This window comes from Haematobia irritans, chromosome 4 (assembly GCF_050003625.1).
Source record: "Haematobia irritans isolate KBUSLIRL chromosome 4, ASM5000362v1, whole genome shotgun sequence".
In the NCBI taxonomy this organism is placed as follows: domain Eukaryota; kingdom Metazoa; phylum Arthropoda; class Insecta; order Diptera; family Muscidae; genus Haematobia; species Haematobia irritans.
In genome coordinates, this window is record NC_134400.1 from 94,925,468 (window position 1) to 94,940,695 (window position 15,228).

Below are 15,228 nucleotides of genomic sequence, written 5' to 3' on the forward strand. Positions count from 1 at the left end.
AGAAAGTTTTGTCAAAATTTCATTTCTATAGAAAGTTTTGTCAAAAGTTTATTTCTATACAAATGTTTGTCAAAATTTTATTTCCATAGAAAATTTTGTCAAAATTTTATTTCTATAGAAAATTTTGTAATCGACCAAAACTTTATTTCCATAGAAAATTTTGTCAAATTTTATTACAATAGAAAGTTTTGTTAAAATTTCATTTCTATAGAAAGTTTTGTCCAAAGTTTATTTCTATAGAAATGTTTGTCAAAATTTTATTTCTATAGAAAATTTTGTAAAAAATTTATTTCTGTAGAAAATTTTGTGAACATTTTATTTCTATACAAAATTTTGTCAAAATTTTATTTCTATACAAAATTTTGTCAACATTTTATTTCTATAGAAATTGTTGTCAAAATTGTATTGCTATAGAAAATTTTGTCAACATTTTACTTCCATAGAAAATTTTGTCAACATTTTATTTCTATAGAAAATTTTGTCAAGTTTTTATTTCTATAGAAAATTTTGTCAAATTTTTATTTCTATAGAAAATTTTGTCAAAATTGTATTCCTATAGAAAATTTTGTCAAACTAGATTATATACGTATTTAATCGGCCTTTTTTTGTTTAATATATACCCCGTATGGGCTAACTTACAATTTAGAAGACAGTGTTAAAAAGTTTTACGATACCTTGCCATCGGCAAGTGTTATCGCAACCCAAGTAATTCGATTGTGGATGACAGCCTTTAGTAGACGTTCCTACGCAATCCATGGTGGAGGGTACATAAGATTCGGCCTGGCCGAACTTACGGCCGTATATACTTGTTTTGTTTAATATATACCCCGTATGGGCTAACTTACAATTTAGAAGACAGTGTTAAAAAGTTTTACGATACCTTGCCATCGGCAAGTGTTATCGCAACCCAAGTAATTCGATTGTGGATGACAGCCTTTAGTAGAAGTTCCTACGCAATCCATGGTGGAGGGTACATAAGATTCGGCCTGGCCGAACTTACGGCCGTATATACTTGTTTTGTTTAATATATACCCCGTATGGGCTAACTTACAATTTAGAAGACAGTGTTAAAAAGTTTTACGATACCTTGCCATCGGCAAGTGTTATCGCAACCCAAGTAATTCGATTGTGGATGACAGCCTTTAGTAGAAGTTCCTACGCAATCCATGGTGGAGGGTACATAAGATTCGGCCTGGCCGAACTTACGGCCGTATATACTTGTTATAGTAGGGACAGTAAAATTAAATAAGGAGGAAATAGTGAAAAATTAAACAGTAAAATGTATAAAAACAAAGTTTAGTTCCTCTTTATTAATAAGTAGTCCAAGGGGAGTTGACGGACAATTTCAAATATAAAAGCGGGCATTAAGTTCGAGTTTTGCAGCTAAAACAATTGAAAAAGTTTATTTTCTTTAAAATGAATTATTAAAGAAAGGTAAAAGGCAAAACAAATAAAATTAATTACAAAACACGAAAAGTTTTAAATGCATTTAAAATGGCGTTAAATGCTAGTAAAAAACTGTTCACGCCTATATAAATGTATGTGTATATTATAAAATTGTTTATGTATGTTTATTCTCGACTCCACGTTCTTCTTTTTTTAGAGTTTTTGAATTCCTTCCAAAACTTTTATGCCAAAAACAGTTTTTTGTTACAAAATTGTTATTTTTGCAATACAAAAATAATAGTTTATCCAAAAGCTCAGTCCATTTCGTTTATATCAAGCACTGTTTCTGACTGTAAATCTTTAATAACCCACATTTCGAAGTTTCATTATAAAATTTTAATATAGTATAAATATAGATGTGTAAATAAAAAAATGGTGTTCGGTCGGAGCAGGGATTGAACCCACGACCTTTTGCATGCAAGGCAGACATGCTAACCACTGCTCCACGTGGCCAACAAATGTAAGTTTATGTTAAATAATGTTGTGTTTGCATGGGCACGTGGGCGCTGCATACTATGTTATATAAATGTAACTTATAACGATAATTGTCTACTAGTGACTATAACAGCTACGTAGCCCAGTGGATAGTGTGTTGGCTTACAAACTGTATGGTCCTCGATTCGATTCTCCGTCCAGGTGAAAGGTAAAATTTAAAAAATTATAAAATTGAAACATTTCCTCAACATTATTTGTATTTCAGAAAAAGAACTAAAAAATTTCGTGGAAGTGAAAATTATGTGAGGGAATGAGCACAATCTTCTTTCGGGAAAATTATTCCAAGCATATAATATTTTTGCAAAATATGTTTGGAACATATGTTCGAGAAGCGGTTTTTTTTTGAGGGTGTAGAAATATAAAAAATCATAAACCTATTTTGTCACAAAAGGTGTTTCAGTAAAAAATTTACTTGTTTCAGTAAAAAATCCTAAACTGAAAGCAGTAAGGATTAGTTCGTTAACTAGAATAAGGCATAGAATTTTACTAATACTGTTTTCTTCGCGGGGTACAAGAATTTACTTCTGAACAAGAAAATTTTATTCACTGATAACAAAGCATTCGTAAAAATAAACATATACCGAACTAAAACAAAGTTTCCTCAAATTCAGTAAAATTTCTTATAAAATGATAATTCTGACTTCCTTTATTATAGAAAGCTTATCATACATACGAATAACACTTAGCATAGAAAAATATTTTATTTCATTCGTACTAAGAAGTATTCTATCCTTTCAAAACGTAAGGAAACACACTTGTTAGAATATAGGAAATTTTCCTATATTTCTTTAATCTACCTGTAATCGATACCTGTCATCGATGTAATCGATATATTTGCGCGTGGGTTGTTATACCCTGCGCCACACTGTGGAACAGGGTATTATAAGTTAGTGCATATGTTTTTTAGTTGGAATCGTGTTGTTATGGTATACGGAGAGTTTGTTCAAACAATCATAATAATATAGTAAAGTAATATAATAAATAACAAATAAAATATAAATATATTTGTTATACCCTCCACCATAGGATGGGGGTATATTAACTTTGTCATTCCGTTTACAACACATCGAAATATTGCTCTAAGACGCCATAAATATATATTCTGGGTCGTGGTGAAATTCTGAGTCGATCTGAGCATGTCCGTCCGTCCGTCTGTTGAAATCACCCTAACTTCCGAACGAAACAAGCTATCGACTTGAAACTTGGCACAAGTAGTTACTATTGATGTAGGTCAGATCGTATAGCAAATACCCCCCATATAAACCGATCCCAAAATTTGGCTTGCGGAGCGTCTAAGAGAAGCAAATTTCATCCGATGCGGCTGAAATTTGGTACATGGTGTTAGTATATGGTCTCTAATGACCATATACCATATAATTATATATAGCCCCATATAATTATATATAGCCCCATATAAACCGATCACAACATTTGACCTCCGGAGCCGCTTGGAAGACCAAAATTCATCTGATTCAGTTGATATTTGGTACGTGGTGTTAATAAATGGCCTCAAACACCCATGCAAAAATTGGTCGAAATCGGTCAATAATTATATATAGCCCCCATATAAACCGATCCCCAGATTTGACCTCAGGAGCCCCTTGGAAGAGCAAAGTTCATCCGATTCGGTTGAAATTGGGTACGTGATGTTAGTATATGGTATCCAACAACCATGCAGGAATAGGTTCATATCAGTCCATAATTATATATAACCCCCATATAAACCGATCCCCAGATTTGACCTACGGTGCCTTTTGGAGAAGCAAAATTCATCCGATCTGGTTGAAATTTGGTACGCGGTGGTAGCATATAATATTTAACAACCAAAAATGGTCCATATCAGTCCCGATCCCGAGATTTGGTTTTGGAGCCTCTTGGAGGAGCAAATTTCATCCGAGTCAGTTGAAATTTGGTACATTGTGAACAATCATGCCTAACTAGGTCCATATCGGTCTATAGTTATATATAGCCCTCAGATAAATCGATCTCCAATCACACAAAAATTGGTCCATATCAAGTTCATATAAGCGACCCCCATATTTCAATTCTGGCTCCCTACGTACCGTGCAAAAGTCCATATCTATTCGTAATTATTTGTAGACTTACCTACACATACCTTTTTTGTCTAATATATACCACGTGTGGATAACTCACAATTTAGAAAACGATTTAAGATACCACAAAGTAGTGCGATTGTGGATGACAGTCTTTCGTAGCAGATTCTACGCTATCCATGGTGGAGGGTACATAAGATTCGGCCTGGGCGAACTTACGGCCATATATACTTGTTTTTTTTTTTTTTTTTTTTTTTTTTTTTTTAATTAGTGAGAAAATTTTTCTTTTTTTATACCCACCACCATAGGATGGGGGGTATATTAACTTTTTATACCCACCACCATAGGATAAAGTATATATATTCTGGGTCGTGGTGAAATTCTGAGTCGATCTGAGCATGTCCGTCCGTCCGTCTGTTGAAATCACGCTAACTTCCGAACGAAACAAGCTATCGACTTGAAACTTGGCACAAGTAGTTGTTATTGATGTAGGTCGGATGGTATTGCAAATGGGCCATATCGGTCTACTTTTACGTATAGCCCCCATATAAACGGACCCCAAAATTTGGCTTGCGAGGCCTCTAAGAGAAGCAAATTTCATCCGATCCGGCTGAAATTTGGCACATGGTGTTAGTATATGGTCTCTAACAATCATGTAAAAATTGGTCCACATCGGTCCATAATTATATATAGCCCCCATATAAACCGATCCCCCGATTTGGCTTGCGAGGCCCCTAAGAGAAGCAAATTTCATCCGATCCGGCTGAAATTTGGTACATGGTGTCAGTATATGGTCTCTAACAACCATGCAAAAATTGGTCCACATCGGTCCATAATTATATATAGCCCCCATATAAACCGATCCCCCGATTTGGCTTGCGAGGCCTCTAAGAGAAGCAAATTTCATCCGATCCGGCTGAAATTTGGTACATGGAGTTAGTATATGGTCTCTAACAACCATGCAAAAATTGGTCGACATCGGTCCATAATTATATATAGCCCCCATATAAACCGATCCCCCGATTTGGCTTGCGAGGCCGCTAAGAGAAGCAAATTTCATCCGATCCGGCTGAAATTGTGTACGTTATGTTAGTATATGGTCTATAACAACCATGCAAAAATTGGTCCACATCGGTTTATAATTATATATAACCCCCATATAAACCGATCACCAGATTTGACCTCCGGAACCTCTTGGAAGACCAAAATTCATCTGATTCAGTTGAAATTTGGTATGTGGTGTTAATATATGGCCTCAAACTCCCATGCAAAAATTGGTCGATATCGGTCCATAATTATATATAGGCCCCATATAAACCGATCCCCAGATTTGACCTCCAGAGCCCCTTGGAAGAGCAAAATTCTTGCCATTCGGTTGAAATTTGGTACGTGATGTTAGTATATGGTATCCAACAACCATGCAGGAATTGGTTCCTATCAGTCCATAATTATATATAACTCCCATATAAACCGATCCCCAGATTTGACCTCCGGTACCTTTTGGAGAAGCAAAATTCATCCGATCTGCTTGAAATTTGGTACGTGGTGGTAGTATATGATATTTAACAACCATGCCAAAAGTGGTCCATATCAGTCCATAATCGTACATAGCCCCATATAAACCGATCCCGAGATTTGGTTTTGGAACCTCTTGGAGGAGCAAATTTCATCCGAGTGAGTTGAAATTTGGTACATTGTGCTAGTATATGGTCGTTAACAACCATGCCTAACTAGGTCCATATCGGTCTATAGTTATATATGGCCCTCAGATAAATCGATCCCCAATCACACAAAAATTGGTCCATATCAAGTTCATAATTGTATATAGCCCCCATATAAGCGACCCCCATATTTAAATTCTTGCTCTCTACGTACAAAAAGTCCATATCGAATCGTAATTATTTGTAGACTTAACTATACATAACTTTTTTGTCTAATATATACCATGTATGGACTAAATCACAGTCTTTCGTAGAAGTTTCTACGCAATCCATGGTGGTGGGTACATAAGATTCGGCCTGGTCGAACTTGCGGCCGTATGTACTTGTTTTTAATTCTTGAAAACAAAAAATCTATCAATGTTCGTGATAGTGTATAAAGAAAGAAAACACCAACAGAATAACAACCCCTTCATTCGTCTTCATTTTGGGAATTTTCAATTATCAGGTAACATTCAGTGACGCTAACCATTTGTGAAAAAATGGAAATTGGAAATAGTCGAATAATAAACTAATATTTCAAGGCCAGTCGATGCTGTCGATTCTAAAGAAATATATTTAATATATTAATGAAACATGTCTTTTATTGAAGAAAAAAATTCCTATATAAATAAATAAAATTTTATTTAAAAACGAAGGTAAGCAATTCTAATTTTGAAATAAAGGGTTTACCACAAATTTGTAAGTTTGGTCCAAATGAATGAACATTTTATTGAAAACGGTTCAGATTTAGATATATATGTTTTTATGATTTCGACAAAAATGGTCAAAATACCAACATTTTCCTTGTAAAATCGCCACTGCTTAGTCGAAAAGTTGTAAAAATGACTCTAATTTTCCTAAACTTCTAATACATATATATCGAGCGATAAATCATAAATAAACTTTTGCGAAGTTTCCTTAAAATTTCTTCAGATTTAAATGTTTCCCATATTTATACCCTCTATCATAGGATGGGGGTATATTAACTTTGTCATTCCGTTTGAAATACATCGAAATATTGCTCTAAGACCCCATAAAGTATATATATTCTGGGTCGTGGTGAAATTCTGAGTCGATCTAAGCATGTCCGTCCGTCCGTCTGTTGAAATCACGCTAACTTCCGAACGAAACAAGCTATCGACTTGAAACTTGGCACAAGTAGTTGTTATCGATGTAGGTCAGATGGTATTGAAAACGGGCCATATCGGTCCACTTTTACGTATAGCCCCCATATAAACCGATCCCCAGATTTGGCTTGCGGAGCCTAAAACAGAAGCAAATTTCATCCGATCCGGCTGAAATTTGGTACATGGTGTTGGTATACGGTATATATCCAGATTTCCAAAGTTCACATTTTTTAATGAGCACTTACAGTTTTAGAATCTCTCACTGATTGTAATAAAAACTGTGAAAAAAGATTTTGAAAAACTTTTGCCAAAAAGTTGCTCAACGCGGTTGAAGTCAGGATTTTGGCAATTTTCGAAAATTTTAAAGGTATACGTACAAACAAAATTTTAAATAATTTATTAGTAAATATAAGAAATATCTAAAAGCGCAATCTTTGAGCTAAATGCTCAAGCAAATAACAAAAAATTCAAATTTATTGAGCCGTTTGCTTGCTGTAGCCTCTGGAAATCAAAAAATGCAGAAAATTTCCGCAATTTTTTTTTTCAATGCATTATATTTTTTCGAAAAAAAAAAATTATATACGTTTGTATATTTTTTATATATTCTTGGAACAATAAGGTATAAAAAAATGTAGGTTAAGAATTTTTGGATGTGTCATTAGTCGCTAAAAAATTAATTTCTTTATGAAAGGTCTCACTTAACCCATATGTGTTATTGTGAAATATCAGTCTATGAGCTAAAAGTCAAAGCAATAATAAGATAGATTAAAATTTTTAAAAAGTGCCACATATAACTAAAAGTAAAATATTTAAGTGAGACCTTTCATAAAGAAATTAATTTTTTAGCGACTAAAGGGTGATACGGTCAAAATTTGGTCAAGGGGAAACGCGTGTAAATCGGTGAAATCGTTTATTTAAAAAATCAAATTAAATTTCTTTTTCAAGTTCAATTAGTACAAAATTCAGGAAAAATATTCAGTTAGGCTTTCGCTTTTCCAAATCAGAATTGCCGGGCCTCACGCTTGACACCTGCCATCAGATTTTGTACAGCCACCTTGTCCACCTTCTTCGCCGCAGAAAGCCAGTTTGCCTTGAACTGCTGCTCTTCCTTAGCAGTTTTTTGGTCTTCTTTAGGTTCCGCTTGACAATAGCCCAGTATTTCTCAATTGGGCGGGGTCTGGCGTGTTGGGAGGGTTCTTGTCCTTGGGAACCACCTGCACGTTGTTGGCGGCGTACCACTCCATGGCCTTTTTACCGTAATGGCAAGATGCCAAATCCGGCCAAACCAGTACGGAACAACCGTGTTTCTTCAGGAAAGGCAGCAGACGTTTATTCAAACACTCTTTCACGTAAATTTCTTGGTTGACAGTCCCGGAAGCTATGAAAATGCTGCTTTTCAAGCCACAGGTTCAGATGGCTTGCCAAACCAGATATTTCTTTGCGAACTTTGACAGTTTTATGTGCTTGAAAATATCTGCTACCTTTCCCCTTCCTTTTGCCGTATAAAACTCCTGTCAGGGAAGCTGCTTGTAGTCGGCTTTGACGTAGGTTTCGTCGTCCATTACCACGCAGTCAAACTTCGTCAGCATCGTCGTGTACAGCCTCCGGGATCGCGCTTTGGCCGTCGTATTTTGTTTATCATCGCGATTTGGAGTCACTACCTTCTTGTAAGTCGATAGTCCGGCTCGTTTTTTGGCTCGATGCACGGTTGTAGACGATACACCCAGCTTATTTGCGGCATCTCGGAGAGAGAGGTTAGGGTTTCGCTTGAAACTACCGGCAACTCTCTTTGTCGTCTCAGCGGCTTCCGGTTTTCGATTTCCCCCCGATCCAGACTTCCTGGCTGTCGACAAACGTTCCCCAAACAATTTAATTACATTTGTAACGGTTGATTTGGCAACTTTAAGCGATTTTGCCAGCTTTGCGTGCGAGTAGCTCGGATTTTCGCGATGCGCGAGCAAAATTTTGATACGCTGCTCTTCTTGCTTGGACGGCATTTTGACAACTGAAGAGTGAATTCCAAAATCAAAATAGGAGCAACATTCTACACACACATATCTTCAAAATGAGGGATGTTCAGGTTTTTTAAATGCAAAATTGAAAGAAATACGTCAAGTTTATATTGACCAAATTTTGACCGTATCACCCTTTAATGACACATCCAAAAATTCTTAATCTAAATTTTTTTATAACTTATTGTTCCAAGAATATATAAAAAATATGCAAACGTATATAATTTTTTTTTCGAAAACATATAATGCATTGAAAAAAAATTGCGGAAATTTTCTGCATTTTTTGATTTCCAGAGGCGACGGCAAGCAAACGGCACAATAAATTTCACGTTTTGAATTTTTTATTATTTGCTTGAGCATTTAGCTCAAAGATTGCGCTTTTAGATATTTCTTATATTTACTAATAAATTATTTAAAATTTTGTTTGTACGTATACATTTCAAATTTTCGAAAATTGCCAAAATCCTGACTTCAACCGCGTTGAGCAACTTTTTGGCAAAAGTTTTTCAAAATCTTTTTTCATAGCTCTTATTACAATCATTGAGAGATTCTAAAACTGTAAGTGCTCATTAAAAAATGTGAACTTTGGAAATCTGGACAGGTCTAGGACTTACATACAATTTAGAAGATGGTGTTAGGAGGTTTTAAGATACCTTGCCATCGGCAAGCGTTACCGCAACTTAAGTAATTCGATTGTGGATGGCAGTGTTTAGAAGAAGTTTCTACGCAATCCATGATGGAGGGTACATAAGCTTCGGCCTGGCCGAACTTACGGCCGTATATACTTGTTTTTTACTAACATTGTGTTCCACCCTAGTGCATTAGCCGACTTAAATTTTGAGTCTATAGATTTTGTAGAAGTCTATCAAATTCTGTCCAGATCGAGTGATATTTAAATGTATGTATTTGGGACAAACCTTTATATATAGCCCCCAAAACATTTGATGGATGTGATATGGTATCAAAAGTTTAGATCTACAAAGTGGTGCAGGGTATAATATACTCGGCCCCGCCCTCTTAAGACTTTCCTTACTTGTTTTTTACTGTGTATTAACTTTCTTTTAATTCTAGTGACATGTCTTTAATAGTGTTTAAATGTACGATTCGTCGAACAGTTGGTCACTCATACTTGTTAGTTTTGATCAAGAAGAAAACAATAACTAGAATTGTTCTAATAAAAAAACGAATATTTGGCTATAACAAATAAAAACCATAACAAACAATGCACTTGAACTTGAATTAATATGTTTATAAGATTTTTTTTGCTATTATTGAACAAAAAACGTGTAACAAAACACCGACAATATTTCCGGCCACAACTGAAAGTATCTGTCTGGAGCCATCATTCATAAGTGTTAGGTGGCAGTATATAATTCATCAAAAGCATAAAAGCATGACAATAGACCACGATGAGGAAGACCTACACTTGGCTAAGACACCAAAAAAATTCTTTTGTTTATTAAAAAAAAAAAAAAAAACAAAACAAAGAATAAAGCAAAGGTATTAACAAAAATCATTGCGATTTATGTTGTATTGGATATATTTGTTTAGTTTTGATGAACAACGTTAGGAAATTAAAATCAGTCATCTCCAATGGTTATGTTTATGATTTGATTTTGGACATCTTAAGTAGATTGGTTTCAATTTGACGATCTTTTCAATCACAATGTTAATGGAGCAGCCGGTTTTTTAATTGGTCGAAGTGTGAACTAAAACAATTTTGATAGTTAAATTTCATGTAAATAAACAAAAATATTTAACGTATAAATATTAAAGATAAACCATTCGATAAATCATAACACAAATCGTCTTTCATTACTCAAGTTGTTCGATCTCAAAAAGATGGTATGTAAAAAAAACATATTTTTAAAAGATTTGCAATAAATAAGTGAAATTTACCATTCGATAAATTGTGAAAATATTCAAAAAGTTTTGATGGCAATATTTACAAAGCCATTAACGACCAAAAATACCACATTCGTTATAATCACAAAGTATTAGTGAATTCAGAGCTGATGCAAAGTTCTTTTGTAGTGTAAATACTTGTATATCCTCTACAAGGATTGTGCATGAGTAGGATTCCAGAAATTAAAAAAATCGTTTTTCGAATTTAATGTGCAGTCTAAATATTTCAAACAAAGTTCGATTAATATCTGTAAAATCAAACAAATATAAAAATGAATGGATGCGAAGACTTACCCAGACTTGCCCAGCAAAAAAAGAGCTTCCAAAAAAGGAGTTTGGAGCCCCAATTTGTTATCCAGAATTAGTTTAACCTTGGATATTATCTAATGAATTTTACATGGGCTTGTCATAGGACGGAAGTACTTCGTTTTCGGATCCTTTTCATAACTTGTGCCTTGGAAGTTCAATTGAATGAAGAAATTAAAAAAAAAAAACACTTTTTCACATTTAATTTTTATCAATATATTTTATTACACTTTTATATTCTAATTATCTAATTTATACAATGAACCTGGAACGCCTTAGTTCACGCAGACACAAACGCCATTGAACACGAAGCATCGAAAAGTCAATTAAAATGTTTGTGCTATGATCGTAATATGACACCAAGGCATAACATTCTAACTACATCTCGAGATGTTCTTTATTAGTATGAGTGAAAAAAAAATAAAAACACAGGCTCAAATTACACCAACGGCAAATTTTTTTCACATATTTTTTCGAAAGATTGTTTTTTATATTGTTTATCGTTTTTATTTTGTTACTCGTATATTTAAAAACATATTTTTCCATTTAAAAAAGAAACTTTTGCAATTTGTAAAACTTTCTAAAGAGAACTTGCATGCATGCAGAGAAGGAATATGATCACTTCAAACATGTTTCAAGAGCAAAATGTTATTTTTGTATGGTGACCATGTAACATGTTTGCCACTAAAATGTTATTTTCTCGTCAAATATAACCTGCTTGCCGAAATCAGATACATGATTTCCGAAAAATAACACAGTTGCGAAAACCATGCTGCATGGTCACCACCGAAAAATAACATTTTGCTCTTAAAACATGTTTGCGGTGATCATATTCCTTCTCTGGGTGTGGAAGTGAAAAAGTGAACTAGCTCAGGTTAAAATCCTGTGCTAGTCCCCGGGATGCTCTTAAACAGAAATGTTTGTGGAATAACTTTCAAAATTTTTACTGGGATGCCGCATTGAAATTTCAAGTACATCGAAAAAAAAAATAGAACTTCTATGTCCTCATTCTCTCGGAAATCGATATTTCGATGTGTTGAATGTTAACCTTATTATGCCCCATCACCATCCTACAGTGGTGGATGTAAAAAATTATCTATATCGATTACTTATTTATATTGAATTCCTTTCTAATTTGTTTCAGAGATTCTTCATTTTTGCCTTTGCTGCCATAGCAGCTGCGTCAGCAGCTTCTATATCCAGTGAATATTTGACACCGGTTGAGGATAATAGCCTGGTAACCCAGGAGTATATTCCACCTAATTCTAATGTCGAACCTGCAGAATTATCCGATGATGGCTATCGTTACCAAGTCGTGCGTAAGCTTAGGTTAAGAAATCGCCGTGACGTCAACGAATTGCCTAGTGGTGAATATTTGCCACCCGCTAAACAAATTGCTGTGGAAGATGCTTCCGCAACGCAACAAGAGGTTGTTGTTGAAAATGTACCTGAACAAGGAGTTGCTCCCGTCGAGGCTGTTGCTGTTGAAGCACCCATTGAAGGTGCTTCCCAAGAGACCTCTGTTTTGGCCAACGATGGTTATCGTTATAAGACTGTACGTCGCATCAAATACCGTCATCGCCGTGATGTCAATGAATTGGCTTCCAACGAATACTTGCCCCCAGTTGCCACAACCCAACAGGAAGTAGCAGTTGAATCAGTGCCAGATCAAACGCAAATTGTTGAAGAAGTTTCCCCTGCCGCAGTTCCCGAAGAAACAGTTGCTCAAGAAAGTTCAGTTTTAGCTAATGATGGTTACCGCTACAAAACCGTTCGCCGCATCAGATACAGACAACGTCGTGATGTCAGCGAATTGGCCAACAACGAATACTTGCCTCCTCATGCGGATGCTCAACAAGAAAATGTTGTTGTCGAAGCTATTCCAGAACAAAGCATTGTTGCCGATGTTCCCGAAGAAACAGTTTCTCAAGAAAGTGCTGTTTTAGCCAATGATGGTTACCGCTACAAAACTGTGCGTCGTATCAGATACAGACAACGTCGTGATGTCAGTGAATTGGCCAGCAACGAGTACTTGCCTCCTCATGCCGCTGCCCAACAAGAAAATATTGTTGTCGAAGCTGCTCCAGAACAAACCACTGTCGTAGAAGATGTTACTCCCACTCAAGTCCCTGTAGATGCTGCTTCTCAAGAGTCCTCTGCCTTGGCTTCTGATGGTTACCGTTATAAGACTGTTCGCCGTATCAGATACCGTTATCGTCGTGATGTCAATGAATTGCCTGAATACTTGCCCCCAGTGGCCGCTACCAAAGTGGAAGATGTTGCTGTTGAAGCTGCTCCCGAACAAACAATTGTTGTAGAAGAAGTAGCTCCCGAACAAACTGTAGATGCTTCTACAGGCACTCTTCAAGACGGTACTACCCTTGCCTCTGATGGTTACCGTTATAAGACAGTTCGTCGTATCAGATACCGTCATCGTCGCGATGTTAATGAATTGGTCAACAACGAATATTTGCCCCCTGTAGCTGCTAGTCAACATGAAGAAATTGTATCTGAAGCTGTCCCTGAACAATCCACATTTGTTGTAGAAACTATTCCCGAAAAAGATATCGTTGTTGCTGAAGCTCCTTTCGTTAGTGCTTCACAAGACAGCGCTATATTGGCCAATGATGGCTACCGTTACAAGACCGTTCGCCGTATCAGATACCGTCATCGTCGTGATGTAAGCGAATTGGCCCATAACGAATATTTGCCTCCTGTGGAAGCTTCAACGCGCAACGAAGAAGTCGTGGAAAGCTTTCCAGAACATATCACCGTTGTAGAAGAAACTGTACCCGAACAATCATCTGCTGTTGTCCAAGCTCCCAGCGAAGAGATCTCCCAAGACAGTGCTGTATTGACCAATGATGGCTACCGTTACAAAACCGTTCGTCGTATCAGATACCGTCATCGTCGCGATGTTAATGAATTATCCTCAAACGAATATTTGCCTCCCAACGCCGCCACACAACAACAAGAAGTATTTGTTGAAGCTGCTCCACAAGAAACCGCCGTTGTTGAAGAAGTTTTGCCAGAACAATCAGTTGGTGTTTCTGAATCTGCCCCTCAAGACAGCACTATATTGGCCACTGATGGTTACCGTTATAAAACTATACGTCGCATCAGATATCGTCACCGCCGTGATGTAAGTGAACTTCCCATCAATCAATATTTGCCCCCTGCTGAGGCACAAACTCAAGAAATCGTCAATATTGTGTCTGTACCTGAGGAGTCATCTTCTGTGCTAGCCGATGATGGTTATCGTTATAAAGCTGTTCATAAACTTAAGCATAGACGTCACTAGGATAATAAATAACAATTGTTGATATAATTTTAAGTCGAATAGGAAAGAAATGGAAACAATATTTCTCAAATGAAAGACGAAATGAAATAAAAGATAAACCATACAAATATTAAAAAAAATATCGTTTTCTTAACAAGTAACTAGGGTATATATTGTGAGCAAAAACTAAGATGATTGTGTTAATAAATTTAAAAATATTTACTTTTTCTTTTAGACGAATTTCACCCATCAATTTTTTTCCACTTCCGATGAAGTTCTTTTGAACTAGTCTTAGAAAAAAAGTGCTATTCAGACCCTGAAAATCGATATATAAATTTTGGACAACGAAATGTGGCAAAAACGAATATAAAATCTATAAAAAAAAGTAAAAAGAAGTATATACGGCTGCAAGTTCGGCAAGGCCGAATCTTATGTACCCTCCACCATAAGCTTCTACTAAAGACTCTCATTCCTAATCAAATTACTTGGGTTGTGGTAACATCGTCTTCTAAAGTAGAAGCAAGTACAACATGCGGGGTATATAATAGATAAAAACAAGTAGTGTGAGTGGTATACGCATTTTTTGTTTTTCTCCGAGCAGGCTAAGATTTTACCACATTCATTTTACTAGTGTTAGCCATCCACGCGAAAAATAAGAAACCCATAATTTCGGATATATTTGCGAATTTGTGAAGAAACACATTAAGCACGAATTCATAAAATGTGCAGGTAATGTGGTAAAAGAAAATAAATGCAATATATATATATATATATATATATATATATATATATATATATATATATATATATATATATATATATATATATATATATATATATATATATATATATATATATATATTGCATTTATTTTCTTTTACCACATTATATATATATATATAT

The 15,228-nt window shown here is 35.5% G+C and overlaps 1 protein-coding gene across 1 annotated transcript; it reads left to right on the plus strand.

Moving 5' to 3' along the window:
* Positions 1 to 10,605: 10,605 nt before the first annotated feature.
* Positions 10,606 to 14,465, plus strand: LOC142234262 (uncharacterized). Its single transcript, XM_075305351.1, has 2 exons — positions 10,606 to 10,679; positions 12,190 to 14,465. Exons 1-2 carry the CDS (start codon positions 10,677 to 10,679, stop codon positions 14,344 to 14,346), a joined length of 2,160 nt encoding a protein of 719 aa, XP_075161466.1. The 5' UTR covers positions 10,606 to 10,676; the 3' UTR covers positions 14,347 to 14,465.
* The last annotated feature ends 763 nt before the right edge of the window (positions 14,466 to 15,228 follow it).